The sequence below is a fragment of the Galeopterus variegatus genome, unplaced genomic scaffold, assembly GCF_000696425.1.
Source record: "Galeopterus variegatus unplaced genomic scaffold, G_variegatus-3.0.2 Scaffold788, whole genome shotgun sequence".
NCBI classification, from domain to species: domain Eukaryota; kingdom Metazoa; phylum Chordata; class Mammalia; order Dermoptera; family Cynocephalidae; genus Galeopterus; species Galeopterus variegatus.
Window position 1 is genome coordinate 189045 of NW_007726899.1, and position 19204 is coordinate 208248.

The 19204-nt window shown below is 42.4% G+C and overlaps 1 protein-coding gene across 1 annotated transcript in view; it reads right to left on the reverse strand.

Moving 5' to 3' along the window:
• Positions 1–388: 388 nt before the first annotated feature.
• The window catches only part of OLFML1 (olfactomedin-like 1), a 25888-nt gene continuing 7072 nt past the window's right edge, over positions 389–19204 (reverse strand). The window contains exon 3 of the mRNA XM_008572465.1: positions 389–2741. Coding sequence (XP_008570687.1) covers positions 1951–2741 — 791 coding nt within the window. The 3' untranslated portion in view covers positions 389–1950. The remainder of the gene's footprint in view (positions 2742–19204) is intronic.

Below are 19204 nucleotides of genomic sequence, written 5' to 3' on the forward strand. Positions count from 1 at the left end.
GAAGCCCAAGGTGTTCCCAGGCCTTCAGGCTGTCATACCCTGGCTCCCAGGAGGCAAAATGACACATTTCCAGGGGCTACCTGGAGAAAATGTGTTGACTTAAAAGAGTGAAATCCTACAGGGATTTCAGGCACCAGGGTGAGTTGTTGGGGGCAGGTGTGCCCTGCAGAGCTGTCAAATCAAAGCATATCCTAGATGGAAGACAGACAGCACATTACAGGCAACTTCCCTCCAGTGCCTCCAAAGGAACTATGTGTGCTGGACTCATTGCTGACGATGATCCCACTTTATCCTCCTCTGTGAGGCAAGCCACATTCCTTTTATCTGTGAAATTGGTAATACTATTCTACCCATGGGGCAGGTAATGTCCCCAAATCCATACAGTCGGTCATATCACCATGTTTTATTTATTCACACCTGCCTCATTCCACAAAGATTTGGGCTCTCTGTACCATTCTGTTAAAACTGTGGTAATTATGCTGTGTCTGTGGGTTGAGTAATTCCATTCTGCTGAAGATCTACTCTAATGCTGTGAAAAAAAAAAAAATAAAGATCTCTCCTTACTGCCTATGGTCCCAGCCTGTGCTTGGCAAAGACGAGAAAACAGCTGCAAGCACAACAAGCAAACCCTCTCATGTGATCAACCTGGAGAGACAGAGACCTCAGCACGTGACACAGACTGGCACCACAGCCTGCACTTGTGACCTGAACTCAGCTGAATTGAGCAAACTCATAGAAAACACTTTGAAGAAGCCCCTCTCGAGAGGCACGCTGCCCTCTGTGCCACACAGCACGCCTGCTGCGGCAGAGTCACTTGCCTGCTAGCTGGCTTCCATCCAGATTCCAGAATATTTACCAAGGGCCTCATTGTGTTGGGGATTGATTACAGTAAATCCAGCACAGGAAGAACTCCCTGAAAGATTTATGCTGAAGGTATCTAGGCAAATATAACCTGATGAGGTTATTTGCTTAGAGTCACTTTTATTGTGTTTAAAGCAAGAGGGAAGCAGAGGACAGTAAGATAAGATGAACCTAGAGGTGGGATCCTCGCCCTTAGACTGGTGTTCTGAAGAAAGCAGCTTTTGAAAGGCCTGTAGGAAGGTCTCGTTCAGACATGAAAACTTGCTAAAGGGACAGACTATTATTTTTAGGCTGAAATGGTGAACACATTGGTTATAAAAGGCTGGGCAAACAGACATATTTGATGCTTCCTTGGGCAATGGAAATACTATGGAATTTGTAGTATTTTCTGCCTTTCACTTTGTAGTTATATTACTTTGAATGACTCACCTAAATAAACTCTCCTCACCTCTAGAACAGCAATTGTAAAGACTTGTGCATATCTTGCAAGGGCGAGATGAGAATTAAATGATGAGCAAACACTTTGTAACTGGAAAGTGGTATTCATATGTTAATGTTTTTATTCTATTATTACATCCACCTAGCTTGGTGGATGGGCAGGGCTAGAGTAAATAGAGATTAAACATCAATAAGAAATAGTACTTTAACTGGGCAGTGAAAAATGTAATAATATCAATAGGCATTTAAGAAAGAGGGAGAAGCTTTAGCAAAGGCCAGAGGAGGGAAAAGCCAATATTAGAGGATGGCATACAATTCTAAGTGTTGGGGAGAAGAGGGCAGAGTTAGAGTAAATGCTGGAGAGCAGTAGAAGAGACATCTGGAAGCCGGATCAGAATGTGGTAAGCCTTGAGAGCAAAGAGGTTTGGATAAGTAATGGACATTGTTGAAAATTTCCTAATGATAGACTCTCATCTAAGCTCTGGGAAGATACCAGTGACATCTGGGAAAGGATGCATGTGTATTCTCACTTCTAGATACTATTCCTGTGTGTGTGATTAGAGGGATATTGTATTGTGAAAGGGCTGTGGCCTCAGTGTCCTAGAGAGCAGCTGTCAGTGCCACGGTGCTGTCCCTTCCAGCTGTAATGCATTACTCCACAGGCAGCTTTCTCTTTGTCTGGAGTTTGTAAATGATCTGGTTTCCTTCATTCCAGGCATAGAGCTGCTTATCTCTGGGGTTGTAATGGATCATGGAGTGACTTCTTGGTCGCCTGGGGAAGAATAAGTTGGGCAGGTCCTCCTCCCTGATAGTTCTCCGAGGATCATAGACGCAGGTGATACGATGAGGGCCCTGGCCACCAGAACTGTAGACCACATAGAGAACCCCACACAAGAGGAATGAGGCTTCAGCATCCTGGCTTCTGCATGGAGTGTCCCAGGAATGCTCCACTCCCAGTGTGCCAGGCTCAATTTTCGTGAGAACCAAATGGCCATGGATGCCTGGCCCTGAGTGGATGGCCCAGAGCCCATGCTCATCCACAGCCAGGTCAATGTAAGTGGATGGGGAGTGCTGGTAGACCAGTGCTCGGCCTGCCCCTCCTGGGAGCAGCATTCGATCTTCCACAGTCCTCTTCTGCAGATTATATTTGATGATCTCATTAGAAGTCCCTTGGTTGTGAAAAAATAGAAAACCTTTGTAGATCACCTGGCCAGTTCCCTGCCAGGAAAGTGTTAGGATGAGCTTCCGGGGAACTGTCTTGGTGCTATCCTCCATGAATGCCTGCATGTTGGCAAATTCCCAAACAGTGTTGTTTCTGGATCCAATTAAGAAATATACCTTTGGAGAGTTACTGGTAGCATCTTTCATCCAAGAGCCATCTGTGTCCATAGTCTTCTTCACTATTTTCAGAGACTTTATGCCCATCAGCATGTTGTCACAGCCTGGCCAAACAGGAATAAAAAGAGAGGTTACTTTATAAAAACATGAAATATCTGCTTTCTGGAAGACTCATCATGCCTGGTAAATCCTGCTTCCTTTCAATTGTATAGTTGTAGTGGACTGAATTATGTTCCCCCAAAACTCCCTGAAACTTGAATTGTGTCCCCCAAGTTTTATGTATTAGAAACTTAGCTCCCACTGTGACTCTTAAAGGATGGGAGATCCTATTATGGTAGTTGAAAGGTGGAGCCTTGAAGAGGTGATTGGATTGTAGGACCAGGCCATAGAGAATTGATTTAAAATGGTGGTCAGGGGCATGGTTCTGAGGGCTTTAAAAGAAGAGGAGAGACTGTCTTTCTCTCTTGCTCTCTCTGCTTCCACCATCTTGCAATGTGAGATCCCTGGGTCACTGTCACCACCATCAGATGGACTTTGGACTTCCCAGCCTTAGAAACTGTAAGCAATAAATTTCATTTTTCTTTATAATTACCCAGTTCTGTGTATTTAGTTATAAGCAACACAAAACGGACTAATACAATAGTGTTAGAGAATATTCTCAATGCTACTGTGAAATGATGCTCCTTAAAAAAAAAGTTTACTTTAGAAAATCCTATAGCCAAAATAGGACATAGGAATGCATTTCATTTTCTTGAGATAAAGGGTATTTCAATCCCAGCAATAAACCAAGCTTATTCTTTTACTTCCTTATTCTCACAGATTGCTTTTTTCCCATTGTGTCTGGAATTAATTTACTACACATACATCAATCACAACTTATGATACGATTCAGTAAATCAAAGAGTAAATAAATGAATAGCTCTCTGTTAAAAGGGTTGCTACCAGTTCTAAGAGTCAGCATTTTATTTACTTCAGGATATAAACAGCTATTTGCCATGTCAGGGATGCTGTTTACTCTTTAGAGCACTTGGGATTGAGACGGTGAGAATGACTTAGATGTGAAGCCACCTAATTCAATTCCATTTACCAAGATTTTACTGGGTATCTACTGTGTACTTAGCTTATAATGCTCCCAGAACAGTGCTAAGTATTGAGGATAAAAAATATAGTATCAACCCTGAACCTTGAGATCATCCTCTAGTGAAGGATTCTGATACTTAACATTACTACAACATTATAAGAGCTCCACTCATCCTTTCATGGATGTGTGAGTGCATTTAGTCAGCAGATGTTGTATACCTACAGAGGGCAAGATGCTGGGCTAAGTGTTGTGAGCTGGGGTGAATGATAAATTAGGCATGATTCTTTCTTACTAGGCACATGACTAGCTAGAATGTAGGACTTCAAGAGGACTTTTTACATAAAAAGGACAGAGAAGAAAGATGTCACGAGGCAGAGAAGAATCTGCATTTGAACTAGCCCTAGAAGGATGCATGAAGTTGAACATTCAGAGAGGAGTGGGAAGACCATTCCAGTTACAAAACCACTTTCTGGAAAGCCCTCCAAGATTAGGTAAAGTACCGTACAGTTGAAACCAATACGAGCTAAATACTTGATATTGCCTCAAACTAGATACATAAAACAAAGTAGTAGATTGAAGCCAGTTCTATGCCTGGAACTTCGAGGGTGGGGCTAAGGAATTTAGATTTTATTCTCTAGGCAGGTAGGGAGCCACTGAAATTTTTGAGCAGGAATGAAAGGCTGTCAAGGCTGTTCTCAAAGGTTAAGGAAGCAGTCTTGTTTATGATGGACACATGGAAGAAAGACCAAAATCAGGGAAACCAAGTAGGAGGTTATTTCTGTAATCCAAATGGGATGATAAAGGGTCTAAACCAAATGCAGGAAGATGAAGTAAAAGGAAGGGGTTTACATTTTTCTAGCTCTTCACTGCCACTTCAGACTATTATTCTTCCACCTTCATGCAAAAACTCTTCCTTCTTTGTATCTTATGCTATCGTATCTCATGCTTTCTGTCTCATGCTGTCAACTCCTCGTAGTCTAAATCATTGTCCACTCTCCAGCACGCTAACCCACATGCATGGAGCACTTCCACCTCCTCAGCTTCATAGAAACTTACTTTCAGATCGCTTCAGCAACACCTTCTGGTGGCCATACTCTGGATCCCCTGCCCCTAGAACTGTTCCATATCAGAAATCTAAAACTCCAATATCCCACCCTGTGCAACCATATGTTATCCTTCTTTGCCCCATTCCTTTGCTCTCATCTCCTCTGTGCTTCCACTTCCTCGTGCCCTCTGGTCCCTTGGCCTCTTCTTTCTCCCAGGCCATAAGCCCTCTCTTGACTTCACTTCCTTTCCTATCCAGCCTAGACCACTGTAACAGCTCTCTTACCAACACCCGCTCAACCCCAAGTTATTCCATAATTTCCACTTGACATAAGTTCCTGGTCTTGGATCAGTTCAAACATCTGCCTCTGCCCTGGAGAGTTGAGTGTCAGTGGAGAAAATCTCACAACAGTGCATACTGTCATCACTACACATAAGGGGTCTCCAACCTCAGCTGAGCCCTAATACCACACTGCTCTCCAGGACTAGCCGCCATCTTCCACATAGCAGCTATCTTATATCTGCCCCTCCCCACTACCCCATCAGTCTTCACTAACAGCAGATTAACTCCTTTGGAAAAATAAATACCATTAGACAGGAACTCCCTCTACTTCCTGACCCTCACGTACAAACTTTTCGTCAGTTGCTCCCTCCCACACCTCTTAGAAGAAGCTGTGTCACTTCTCCTGTCCATGACTAATATATTCACTTGTGCTCTGATCTCATACTTTCCTGGCTTCTTCAGGACTTCCTTCATGAATGATCCCCTTTCTATTATCTTTCATTTCTCCTTCCTCACTAAAGAAAAAATTCTCCTTTAACTAGGCACACATCTCCAGTTACTTCACTATCTCTTTCCATCATTTTATAGAGTCTTGGAATTCTCATGGTGATCAAGTTAAAGGGGAATATGGGTCAAGATGAAATCAGCCCTACTAGTCATTTCAGGAAAAAAGGGTCATCAGTTCTAATTTGGGCTTCTTGTTAGGACTGTCCTGTTAGGCTGTCTGTTGTGAGATGAGCAGTGTCATGGAGGCAGGGAGTGGAGGCCTTGCTAGGAGCATGCAGAACCCTCCAGGTCTCCCTCAAATCCTGCTGAGGTCTGCATCATGGGTAAGAAAGAGTAGTCTTAAATAAGAGCATGGGAATTCTGCGGGCCTCCCTCACTGACTGCTGGGTGCAAGGTGGGAGAACGAATAATCAGATATAGAGCAGTCTCTAGAGGAGAACTGAGCATTCTCAGAGCACCCCTCAAATTCTTACTGCAGACTTTGGTATAAGAAGCTGGATGTACCAGCAGGTTGTCATAGTCTTCTTCATAAATGCTTGGGTTCTCAAGGGCAACTGGAGGCCAGCTTGAGTCAGAGGACAGGAAACAGGGTGAAGGAAGAAAGACTGGACACCAGGAAGAGAGGTGCATAGCCAGATGGGTCCCGCAGATTCTGAGACAAGTAGGCATGTTAGCAAACTGCTCGTTATAGCAGCTGCTTGGGCAGCAATCCTACCATACCTTCCACATGACTGTCATACCTTCTCATCTCTCCTCAAGCCTCTGCCATACCCTCCTCACTGTCATATGAAGTTCTTGCCTCTTGTTTTACAGAGAAAATAGAAGCTATCGGAGGAGAACTACACCATCTCCTGCCTGGATCACTGCAGTTGTCTCCTACATGGGTTCACACTTCCATCCTTGCCTCCCATGGTCCTATCCACACAGCAGCCAAAGGGGTCCTTTTAAAATGTAAGTCAGATCATGTCACATGTCTGCTCAAATCCCTCCTATGGGTTCACATCTCACTCAGAGTAAAGCTCAAATCTTCACGCCAGAGCTATGGGTAAGCTGTTCTCCCACCGCCTCTCCGGCCTTGTCTCCTACAACTCCCCACCTGTGTCCACGATGGCTTCTGCTATCCCTCCGATTGTGCCAAGCACACTCCTGCCACAAGGACTTGGCACTTTTTGTTCCCTCTGCTTGGAACTGTCTTCCCCCAGATTTCTACATGGCTTCTTCCATCGCTGCCTTTAGGTCTATTCTCAAATGTTTCCTGATCGTTAAGGCCTTTTCTAACCAGGGCAATGGTTCTTCTCCAGCTCTCTGTAACCCCCTTACCCTAGTTCATTTTTCTCCATAGTGCTTATTATCTTCTATCTGACATATTATGAATTTGCCTATTAATACACGCATTGCTTGACTCCTCTCAAAAGAATGTAGACTCCATGAAGGCATAAGCTTTGTCTTATCTGTTTCATTCACTGCTGCATGTCTTGCCTGTAGCATAGCATCTGGCACATAGTGTTTCAGTATTTGCTGAATAAATGAATGAATTTTCTAGCCACCAAATCCACCAACCAACTGCACCTGAACCCATATTCTGTCTTCCTCCTACTCCCTTTACTTTTGTGATGGATCTCGTTCCCTCTTACTCACTCAAGAATTTATCACCTGAGACAATCTCCCCTCTCCTGCCCTACTGGCTCATTCCCATCAGTAAACAAACAGGCCGTCAGATCATTCATCCTGGAAAAACCTTTCATCATGGCCCCATTTATCCATTCCATTTTGTAATAAAACTCCTTACAGGAGGGGTTTCCTCACCTCCAATGATCCCCTAAACCACTCTAATCAGGCTTCCCTTCTCCACTGGTCTGAGCTCCCCCACCCATTCCAGTGAATCGGCTCCTGTCAAAGTCCCCAACAACCTCCATGTTGCAGATCTGAGGATCAGTTCTCAGTCTTCTCAGTCATCTTAATCAGCCTCTCAGCAGAATTTGTTTACTTGATCACTACCTCCCCTTGCAACTCTTTCTTCTTCTGATTCTGAGACACACCTCCTCAGGTTTGTCCTCCCACCTTTCTGGATTTTTTTTTCTTGGCCTTCATTGCTGGTTCCTTCTCGTTTTCTGCCTTTAGGTAATCTGTCCTCAGGACTCTTATTTTCTCTATCCACAATAACTTTCTAAGTCACCTCACTCTATCTCATGGTTCCGAATCCCATGTACATTCTAAATAATGATGACTTCCAAATTTGTATCTTCAGCCCGTGTGGATATCTACTTAATTCCAAACTCATTTATCCAACTGCCTACTCACTGTCCCTACTTGGATATCTTCAAACTTAACCTGTCCAAAGCAAAACTCATTTTTATTCTAAAACTCTCCTCCCTACTTTTCCATTTCAGGCAAGAGCCATCAACCAAGTTTCTTACCTAGAAGTTATCCTTGATTTCCTTCCTTCTGTCCCCTACCATTAGCAAGTCCTCATAGTAAAACTTAACTTTAAATTATGTTATACTTACATTAAAATGCTCAAATATACATCTCACTTTCTACCACCTCCTTGTCCCCCAGCAATCCATGAATCATCACTTGTTGTCTAGACCACTACATAGTCTCTAATTTGCCTCCCTGATTTTACTCTCCCTTATGTATAGTATGCTCTCCACAAAGAAGTAAGAGTCATCTGTTTAAAAACATAAATTATATGACTGATCTGGCTAAACCCTTTCTTCTATCAAACTTGGAATAAAATCCTAACCCCTTACCCTGAGAAAAAACCTACATAACATGGTCCCAGCCTGTCTCCGGGACTTTATCCTCTACCCTTCCTCCCTTGTGCACTGTGTTGTGATGGCACTGGCTTTCTTCATGTGCCGTGAGCATGCCGAGCCGGTTTCTGCCTCAGAGCGCTTGCATTTGCAGTCTTCTCCCTGGAGTGCTCGTCTTGACCTCCCCACAGTGACTCCTACTCATCCTTCAAGCCTCAGTTTCAATATCATCTCCTTAAGAGGCTTCCTGTGGCTACTTTATCTAAACATGCTCACTCTAAAATCATTTATTATAGCACTTTTCTTATTTCCTTTAGATCACTTATCACAATCAACTATTTTATCTGTTTTATTTACTAGTTCATTGTCCATCTGCCCCACTAGACTCCACTCCTTTGTCTTCATGTTTCGTGCTGTATCCTAATGCATTGCCTTGGGGGTTAAGTAAATATCTGTTGAATGAATGAAGAAAACAGCTTCATTTAAGCAGATATTTTTCTACAGTCTAAATAGCACTGCACATCCGGAGTTCTGACCGCAGACCCATCTTAAGTAAATAATCATTTGTAAGGTACTTTAAAGCTTTTGAGATACTTTCAAATCCATTATTTCATTAAAAAATCTGACTCAAGGTTCTCATGAAGGGAACGCATGGTGGGGAGCAACCTTAGCTGGGAAGATTCGACTTTCAGTAAGTCAGTCCTTTCGGTGATCATGTCACCACTGGCTGCTCCCAGAGGTACCAGGCCTTGCCTTGCCCACACTGTGGCCAGAGCCAGAATGGGGGCAAACAAGCCTCTCAGCCATTAGCGGCCACCATGAACCCCTCTGATATGCTTTGCCAGCCTGAGGGATTGGTTTCTTGTGGTCTCTTTCTCAACATTGTCCTGGATTACAGGAAGCCAAAGCCCTGGGAAAGGCAGAGAAGCCTGGGCCAGCTGGGAATCTTCTATATTGCAGGAGCAGCTAACAGAAGGCCCCCCTGCCACGCTGAGATATTGGGAGCTATGGGCTGTGGCATGGAAGGGGTGGATGGGCTGCCCTGTTTACAAGGGCCCCATCTCTGCCTCAGCCCAGGAGACCTTCTTTTCAGTTTCACCAGCTGAATCTGTCTCATGTGAAGCCTCTGCTCTCCTCAGATTGTGTGCTGATCACAGAGGATGAATGAGTGAGGATTTAAGCCTGTAAGTGATCATAGAGGATTATTATGGGGGAAAGGGGAGTCCATGGGCCATTAGGGAAGCCCAGAAACTATTCCCTATTAAGGAACAAACACAAAGGCTGAAGAAATTAATAAATATCTGACATAAATATATAATATTCTTGGCCGGCCTGTGGCTCACTTGGGAGAGTGTGGTGCTGATAACACCAAGGCCACGGGTTCGGATCCCATATAGGGATGGCCGGTTCGCTCACTGGCTGAGCGTGGTGCTGACAACACCAAGTCGAGGGTTAAGATCCCCTTACCGGTCATCTTTTAAAAAAAAAAATAAATAAATAAATAAATAAATAAATATATATATATATATATATATAATATTCTTGATACTACACTAGGTACTTTATTTACATTAACTCATGTAACTTTAAAAATTTTTTTTTATAAATTCTATTTTTAATTAACAAATAATAATTGTATATATTTGGGGGTACAATGTGATGTTTTGGTATATGTTTACAATGTCAAACACATAATTCTTACAATAAGTTTAAATAGTAGATATTTTAATCCCCATTTTCCAAATGAGAAAAAAATAAGATTTGTATAAGTTACTTGGAAAGGTCTCACAGCAATAAAATGGATGGGGTTCTCTGAGCTCAGTCTGAGCAGAGAGCCAGCCCCAGGGGCATGGTAGTGGGTGTATAGGTGTGGTGGACAGTGGGTTCCCTGGGATCTGATTACAGGGTGATGGGAATATCACCCTTGACAAGGAAGCCACCAGCCTGCCCATCCCTCTTGCCTGGGAGAAAAACCATTAATGGCTCACTTATAAGAAAATGTTCATTTAAAATACAGCAGAGACTAAAACAAATATTATTTCTCCTTCTACTCCTTTCTAATGCAGAACCCTTAGAGAAATAACAGAATGAGAGAGTATTGATATGTGGTTTTGATCAGGGAAACACAGTTGTGGGAAGAAAAAAACAGAATTTTCTCCATGTCCTCCCTTCTGCTGCCTCTGTTCCTTTCTTTGAAGGTGAAACGTCAGACTGGGAGTCAGAGACCTGAGTGGTCTGAACTTGGTCTCTGCCTCTCTATGTGTTCCCCTAAAGGTCCCTTTCTCAATCCAGCCTCAGTTTCCCTAGCTGTAAAACAATGGGTTTAGGATGGATGTTCTCTACACTTTCTTCAGGGTTGGTATTCTATGTGCTTTATAAATTCCTTTTCTTTTGGAATTTGGGGAGAATATATTTCCAGTGTTGGAATAAAGGAGTAAATTTAAACTTCCTGCTGTGCTTATCTTGAGAAGAGGTAATTAGCAGGAGAAAAGGTGTGAGGAAGGATCAGAAATAAATTTAAAATCTTTGAGTCCAGCCAAGATGCAAATTATTTAATGGAGACAAGGACATGCAGACATGCAAGTTTCCCCCTGCAAGCCAGGAAACAAAAATCTGTTGTTTCCCCCACAGGCAGAATTGAAGACAATCAATTAGGATAGAATTTGACCCAAGGCCTCACAGTGAATTCATATACAAATATCACTCATTTGAATCTTTTTAATACTTTTCCACTTATTTAATAGCAACACTCTCCAGACCTGGTGAGACTTGTTCCTCTGTAGCCATGTTTGTAAGTGTAGTCCAGATGAGAGCTACCCAAAGGGTGAAAAGCATGGAAATATGGCCATGGATTCAAGACACAGAAGAAGAGTGGTCAGGTCTTAGTAACTAGTCAGATTGAGGGAGCCAGGTGATAGCAAATCAGAGTCAAGGATGGGGTGATAGGAGGCATGAGACAGCAACAGAAAAGGAAACGTAGGTTTGCTTGGGAAAAGTGATTAATTCATTAAAGAGAAGAGAATTCCAGGAACCATGAGCATTTTGACTCCTTCTTGAAATTCTGCTATAAAAGTTGACTGTTTTCAACCACTTGAATTGTGTTCACGTTAATGAACATTTGTCAATACCTATCAAGTGACAGGTAGGAAGTAAGGCACTGGGATGACAAAGATAATGACTCTCAGACTAGTAGTCATTTATAAAATCTCATGCTATTTTATTACAATAAAATTGTTAGCACGGACTTAATTCTAGAAATTAGGGCCATTTGCTTTTCGCTGACGGAGTAAGTTGCAGATACCTCAGCATAGTGTGTAAGGCCCTTAATCTAACTTCCTTTCTTATAACTTCCCCACCACATTGGACTTTGGTCGCCAGTTACCAAACTTGCCATGACCTCTGACAAGTTTTAGACTTTGCCCATTTTTTTTCTTAGCTGGCCTTTGCTAACTTGGGATACACCTACTCATCCTTCAAAAGAAAATTCTCTGGCTTCTGCAAAGCAGTTAGCTGCTCATTCTTATGTGCTCAAAGCTTTCTGTGCAGCCCTCTTCCAGGGCAGTTATGATGCTGAATTGGAATTGCTTATTCACTGTTTCCTTGCAGGCACTTTAGACTAGGCCTGTGTCTTATTTGTCTCTTTATCCTCAGTGCTGGGAACACAGTGTATACCTCCCTCACTATTCAAACTCCTATTGCTCACTCTCCAAACTCAGCAACCAATTAGACTCAGATAATGCAGTATTTGTCAGTGTCCAGACTTGCTATCCCAGCTCATACTATGCCAACTTTGAAATCAAACAGGTTAGCAGGTGCTATTTCACTATCTGAGTGCTTCAGTGGAAGGTCGGCAGGAAAACACAAATGCCAGTTTGTATGAAATGGTAGTCAGTGAACCATAGAGTGATTTGGCATTGCAGAGGGCTATGATTCCAGCTTTAGGGCTTCAACAGGGCCTGGCATACAATAAGTGGTCGATATGTTAGTTTGGGTGAATCACACAGAATCCTTTAGTTTGTAAATCCATATTAAAGGTTTTTCTAGGTCTCCAGCCCTAAATTCAGAGTATTCCATGACACCCAGTACCAAGCCCTGATAGCTTCACTGGTAATCAGCAATAGACGATGAGAGAGAAAATAGACGTGATGCATGGATTTTCACTTGCATGTCTGTATGTTGCCCAACAACATCGAGTTGAGACCCTCAGGGAAGCATTTGGAAACTGGGAAGATGCGTAAGGTATGAGTGTGAGTCCAGCCTGCTTCCACCACAGGGTCCCTACGGCTGAAGCCCGACACAGACAACTTCCTTCCAATGCCTCCTTTTGAAGAGGCCAACACCCCATACCCTCTTACCTTAGTTCATTTTTCACCATAATCCTTATTATGTTCCGTCTGACATATACATTTATCTGTTAATGTATTTCTTATTTGATTCCCCTCAGTAGAACATGAGCTCCATCAGAGCAGGGGCTTTGTCTTATCTGTTTTATTCACTTCTGCATGTCCTGTCTTGAAATAGCATCTGGTGCATATTACAATTTCTCTGTTTTAATTGTGAATATGGTAAATATTGGTAGATATAACCAACCTCAACAAAACCTCTTTCCTCAAATAATTTTTCAGGAAACCTCTTTCCTGAACAATTTTTTAAAATTTCTTTTTAATTTCATTAAAAAATATTTTTTATTGTAACATAGTTGATTGTACATATCTGGGGTACAGAGCTGAATAACAATAACTGTGTGCAATATGTGATGCTCACATCTGAATAATTTTTAAGACTGTAAAGGGTTCTTGGGGCTGAAAGTTTGAGAATGCTATCCTAGAGCATCCAGGCTGGTCAACACTTGTATGAAGTAGAGCGTGGAATGGGCAGTCCTCTGGGGAATTTCTGATGAAACAGCCTCCACTTTGTGACAATAATCTGACTGTCACAACATCTTAAGCATTCCAAGGTTATAATTATGAACTTCTCATTTTTATTTATTTCTCATTTAGAGACTGAGCTGGTTTTTGTTTTTCTGCATGGTGTTTCTATGTTCTGTAACATTCTTGCCAAACTGAAAAGGATGGAAATGTCCTCAATTACTCACTGTGGTGCTGCTGTTCTCCAATGTGCCTGGTTAGAAAACACAGAGTGATTCTAACGTTTTCCCGTGGATTCTTCCTGTGAAATAAATCTCACTTCATTCTATTCTTTTCATTCTTTCTCAAAGTGTGATGATCTAGGGCCTGCTTGTCTGAACCTGAGCTTTGCATCAGCCTTCTCACTGTTTCTTTGGTCTTGCCTCTTCAAAACCATCAATCACACCAACACCCAATTTACTGCTTTCATATAAAGACATTTGCATGCTTAAAAACTGCATCAAGACCAAAAGCCTTATATGGATGCAATTACAGGTTATAGTTGAAGAGAGGGCTCTGGAGCCAGACTTGGAACTTGGTTTGGCCAAAAAGAATGTGGTAAAAGTGATCAGGCTACATGCCTGGGGGCCTTGTGTGCTTCTGTGTTCTCTCAGACATCTGCCTCCGTCATGAGAATGAGCCCAGCTCAGCCTCCTGGAGGATCAGAGATCACCTGGAGGAAAGCCAGGTCACCCCACTGAGGCTGTCCTCACCCAGCTATCCCTAGGCTACGTGCCACTGACTGCAGATGCAGGAGTGGGCTGAGCCTGGCCCAGATCAGCAGAACTGCTCAGTCGCCTTGTAGACTCCTGAGAAATAATAAATGGCTGTTGTTTTAACCCACTAAATTTTGGAGTGGTTTGTTATGTGGCATTACTCTGCCAACATTGTGGCAACAGATTACTGATGTGGGGGTGGGGGGATTGAGAGTAGACATGGAGGCAGAGATGAATCTGATGTGTCTGGGTGATGTGGGTACCCCTGGATGTAGCAGGAATGTGGGGGGAAGATGGGGCTGCATGAAACTCTCTGAGCCACAGTTTCTTCATTTGAAAAGAAGTTGTAATAGTATCTGTCTAGCTGGGTTGTCCTGGGCACTGGATAAGATAACAGACAAAAGGGCTTAATATAATCCTTACCTCCCTTTCTAATAAGTCCTCCTCCAGGTCAGAAAATATTGATTTCCTACTCTGTTCCAGGCACTGTGATAGGCTGAGGGAACACAGTTTGAGTAATGCAGGCATGCAGGAAGTATATTTTATGTTTTCAGAATAGCAGGTCAAATGGACAGCACAGAGCATCATGTGGATGAGGACAGACAGTAATGGCACAACATGAGCTGAGAAATGTTAAAATCACTGTATTCAGTTGTTGGCTTCTTATCTACTTTTATAATGAAAGTTAAGTACAATAAATGTAGTGCATACAATATTCACAGTTTTTATTTAATTAGCAGATGCCTTGGGTTGAATGTCTCCCCAAAACTTAGTCCCCATTGTGACAGTGTAAAAAGGGTGGGAAGTCCTATTATGGTAATTGAAAGGTGGAGTCTTGAAGAGGTGATTAGATTGTAGGACCATGCCTAGTGAATGGATTAATAATGGTGGTCAGGGGTGTCTCTCACTCTCTGTATTTCACCATTTTCTGCCATGTGAGACCCCTACATTGCTGTAAAGCCACCACCAAAGAGGACTCACCAGATGTGCTCCCTGGACTGTCAACTTCCTAGCCCCCAAAACTGCAGGCAACAAATTTTGTTTCCTTTATAAATCATCCAGTTCCAGGAATTTTGTTATAAGTAATAGAAATGGACTAGTACAGCAGGTATCAATTTCATAAAGAAAAACAAAACAAACTGTTTAAAGAAAGCTAGGTTGGGGTCAGGTTGTAAAGGGCTTTCTTTGTATGTTTTTTCATGGAGTTTGCTTTACCCTGTAGGTTGCAGTTGCCATCGAAGGCAATAAAGCAAAGATGTGGCAACACTAGCAAGATTCCTCTGGCAGCAAAATAGGAAGAAGCACTGGGACAGGGAGAGACGGGAGGCAGGAAGTTCAGTTAGGAGGCTCTTAATCAAGACTAGAGATGCTGAGAGAGCAGTGCAGGTGGAAAGGATACATTTGAGAGATATTCGGAAGGAAGAATCTACTGGATATGGTGCCTCATCAGATGCAGGCCAAAGGGATGCTCCTGAGATTTCTAGCACAGGAAACTGTGTGAAGAACTATTCTTTTACGTGACCAATTGGGGGCTGGGGAAGCAGAGGAGTTTTATTGTTTCAAAGTCATCAAAGAAAAGGCAGGGAACTAAAAAATAAGGGGATAGGGGAAGAATGTTGACCCTTGTTGGCCAGGACTTTATTATTTGTTGTTGTTGTTTTATTTGTTTGTTTTAATTAAGACATAATTGATTGTACATATCTGTCGAGTATAAAATTGAATACCAATACCTGTGTGCAATATGTGATGCTCAAGGCAGGATAATTAGTATATTCAACAATACACAATGTAATCATTTTTTGTGTTGGCCAGTTCTTTAAAAATGACTTAAACCAATCTGGTTGTGAGAAGGAATCATCATCAAATCATAACCAAGAAAACTGACATGGTCTTCATACTGTGACCCACAGGAGAACAGAAACAGCTAGAGCTTCTGGACCCAGGTCTCCACTTCCAGAACAGAGAGCTCCTACCTCGTGTCTCTGTGACAGCCCTGGAGATGGCTTCACTGATTCAATCTTTCCCTCCTATGTCCTTTCGACCTCCCCTACCACCAGTCCATTCTGTACCCTATGGCCAGCATGACGTTTATAAAGCTTCCATCTGAGCCCTGACACTCTCACACTTATCACTATTCAACAGAACAGCATGATGGGAGAGGTCCCCATGTACAGGAGCCAGCCTGCCTTGGTTTCAATTTCAGCTCTGCTATCTATTGGCTGTGTGACCTTGGACAAACTATTTATCCTCTTAGTGTCTTGGTTTCCTCATCTATAAAAAAGAGGATAGTTATAATACCTATCTCATAGGGTTGTTGTGAGCATTACATGATACAGTCCAATCACATGTAAAATGCTTAAAGATTACCTGGTAGGTGATAAGCACTCAATAAATATTACCTGCCATTATTCATATTATTGTCATTCCCCATAGCTTGCAAGTGTGAACTAGCTTAGTGCAGAGGAGCTTAGCTCTTGCCTGGTTCTTTTATGTCCACTCCAACACTTCCTCCTCCACTTGAGCTCTATTGAATAATTTGCTCCACAGCACACTGAGCTGATGATGCCTGTGTGCCACTGCACGCTGTTCTATTTGCATGAAATGCCCTTTACTTTAGACTCCTTTTAATTAGCTCTTTTCCACGATTAAAACTCAGCCTGAGAGTTTCTTTCCAAATGACATAGTTCCCCATCTCCACGGCAACCCTGACCCTAGCTACTTACTGCCTGCCCCTTGTGCTTCTGGGACACCCTCTATATCCTTCCATCAGAGCAGTCATCACTCTGGGCTATTTTCCGGGGTTTGTCTAGATAGCTTCTCCACTTGTCTGTAAGCTTTTTGAGGACAGGATGTTATCCTATCCAACGTTCCATCTTTAATGCCTGGCACAATGCCAACATATATTTGGAATTCAGCTAGACACCTGTGTCTAGATAGCTTCTCCACTTGTCTGTAAGCTTTTTGAGGACAGGATGTTATCCTATCCAGCGTTCCATCTTTAATGCCTGGCACAATGCCAACATATATTTGGAATTCAGCTAGACACCTGTTGAATAAATGCACAAGCGAATGAGTTATAGAGAAAATGAATGGATGTTCATACCTGGAGCCAAAACCTACCTGCTATATGACTTTAGCACCTGTTAATATCTGTAGTGACGGGATTGGAGGTAACCTCACAGATAACATGCTTTCGGCTGGATAAACAAAAGAAGTGCTGTGTACATAGGCTTTTCTGGACCCAGCACAGTGATCCATGGGCATGGACTCTCCAGGGGAAAGCACAGGATGAGCTGTGCTGTACACACACCTCCAGTGTTGCTGGCACCGTGAATGCTGCAACTTCTGGGTATGCGCGCACACAAGCACTCTCATGCTTTCCTGTACTTACACCTGCATATATGCCTTCAATCCTTGCAAATTATACTTCTCTTAATATTTTGTTCCACTCGTCACAAACTCATGGACTTTGGGAGCTGGCTGACAGATATTTTTTATTTGGTTTCCAGTGGGTTTTTCGTTTGTATAGTTGTTTTGTTTTGTTTTTAATAGCTTTAAATATGGAGCATGCACATTTACACTACCTGAATGGATCCCAGAGCTATTTAAATATGCAACAGACTTTCTTCTTTGGAACATGATCTAACAAAAGCTACAAGTTATCTAATTCAGCAGGGTGAAGGTTAGTTGAGGTAACTTGCGTGCACCCTTGCAATAAAAGCAGCCGGACTAAAACAGGAAATAAAATAAAATCTGCTATAAAGCCTTGTTTTGACTGCCTTGAGAATTTTTCTCCACAAGCTATTTACAAGCTAAAAAGAAGTTAATACTCTTATCCACGCAAGAATGCAGCCCACGGAATCTTCCAAAGAGTGTCAGTTTGATACATTCTCAATCTGGATGTCTGAGGCAAATGTGCTTTGCCAGAAATTGTCAAGTGGAATGCAAAGTTTTATTTTAGTAGTACAGTTGTACCAAAGACTTGGAATAATTTTAAAATATAAGTTAGATTGCATTCAAGTAACCTTCACTCACTTGCATTCTAAATTTTGTATGCCCGTGAAAGAGAGAAGGGAAGAAAGAGAGAGCGAGGGAAAGAGGGGGAGAGTCAAGATTCTAAGAATTTTACCTAACCCCAAAACATCCCTGGGATTGAGGCCCTTATGTGAACATTATGTGGGGATCATCTCTAAATAAAGGCTGAAGATTTGAGAATAGCTCTATAGGAAATGGCTTAATTATAGAGCAACTCTATCTCATTTATTATCCTCAGTACCTGGCACTGAGTTGGCTGAGAGTATTCCTCAAATAAATGAGAACCATTTAGACTAATAATAGAATTTCCTGGAAGTCTCCAGGGACTCAAGGTTGAATTTTCCAAAGAAATTGCATTATCTACTCCCTAGAGTTTTTCCAAAGAAACTCTCTAGACAGCATGTAGGTATGAATGAAACCTTGTGATCTGACCCTGGGCGACCCCTCCCCCTAGCCCATAATCCCAAGATGTTTGCCCTCACAAGGGTGCCCACTTGAGTTTTTAGGATTTTAGTGGAAGTTCTGTAACTGGCATAGTCTCTGTAGGCTAAAGTTAGAAGATGAGAAAATCAGAGTATTCCAGGAAGAAGGTGGGTACAGGTAATTAGTAGCACCAGATGGGCTCAGCAGACTAAGGCACTGTAGTAGGCAGAATTCTAAAATGAGCCAAGAATTCCATCCCTTGTGTACATGCCTTATAGAATCTCCTCCCCTTGAGTGTGGGCAGCACCTGTGCTTATGATGTGACCAGCACTCTGGGATTGTGTTACATTATAAGAGAAAGGTGAAGGGATTTTGTAGATAAAAGTGAGGTTCCAAATCAGCTGAACTTGAGTTAATCAAAAGGAGAGCATAGTGGGTGGGCCTGACTTAATCAGATGAAAACTCTTAAAAGAGGGACTAGGCACTTCCTGAAGAGAAGCACTCTCCTTGAAGGAGCAATAGCATGTTGTGAACTCCCTATGGAGAGGGGAGGCCTCTAGAAGCTGAGGGCCTTAGTCCTACAACTACAAGCAGAGGACCCAGCTAAACCATGCAACTGAAACTCTGAGATAATAAATGTGCATTGTTTTAAGCTGCTAAATCTGTGGTGATTTACTGTATAGCAGAAAACTGATAGGGGCATAATTGCCAGCAGAAAGGGCAAAAAAACCCAACCAACCAACCAAACAAAAAACCAGGGAGGGTACAATATATAAAATACAAAATAGCACATAGAAGGGGAATAAATTAGCCTT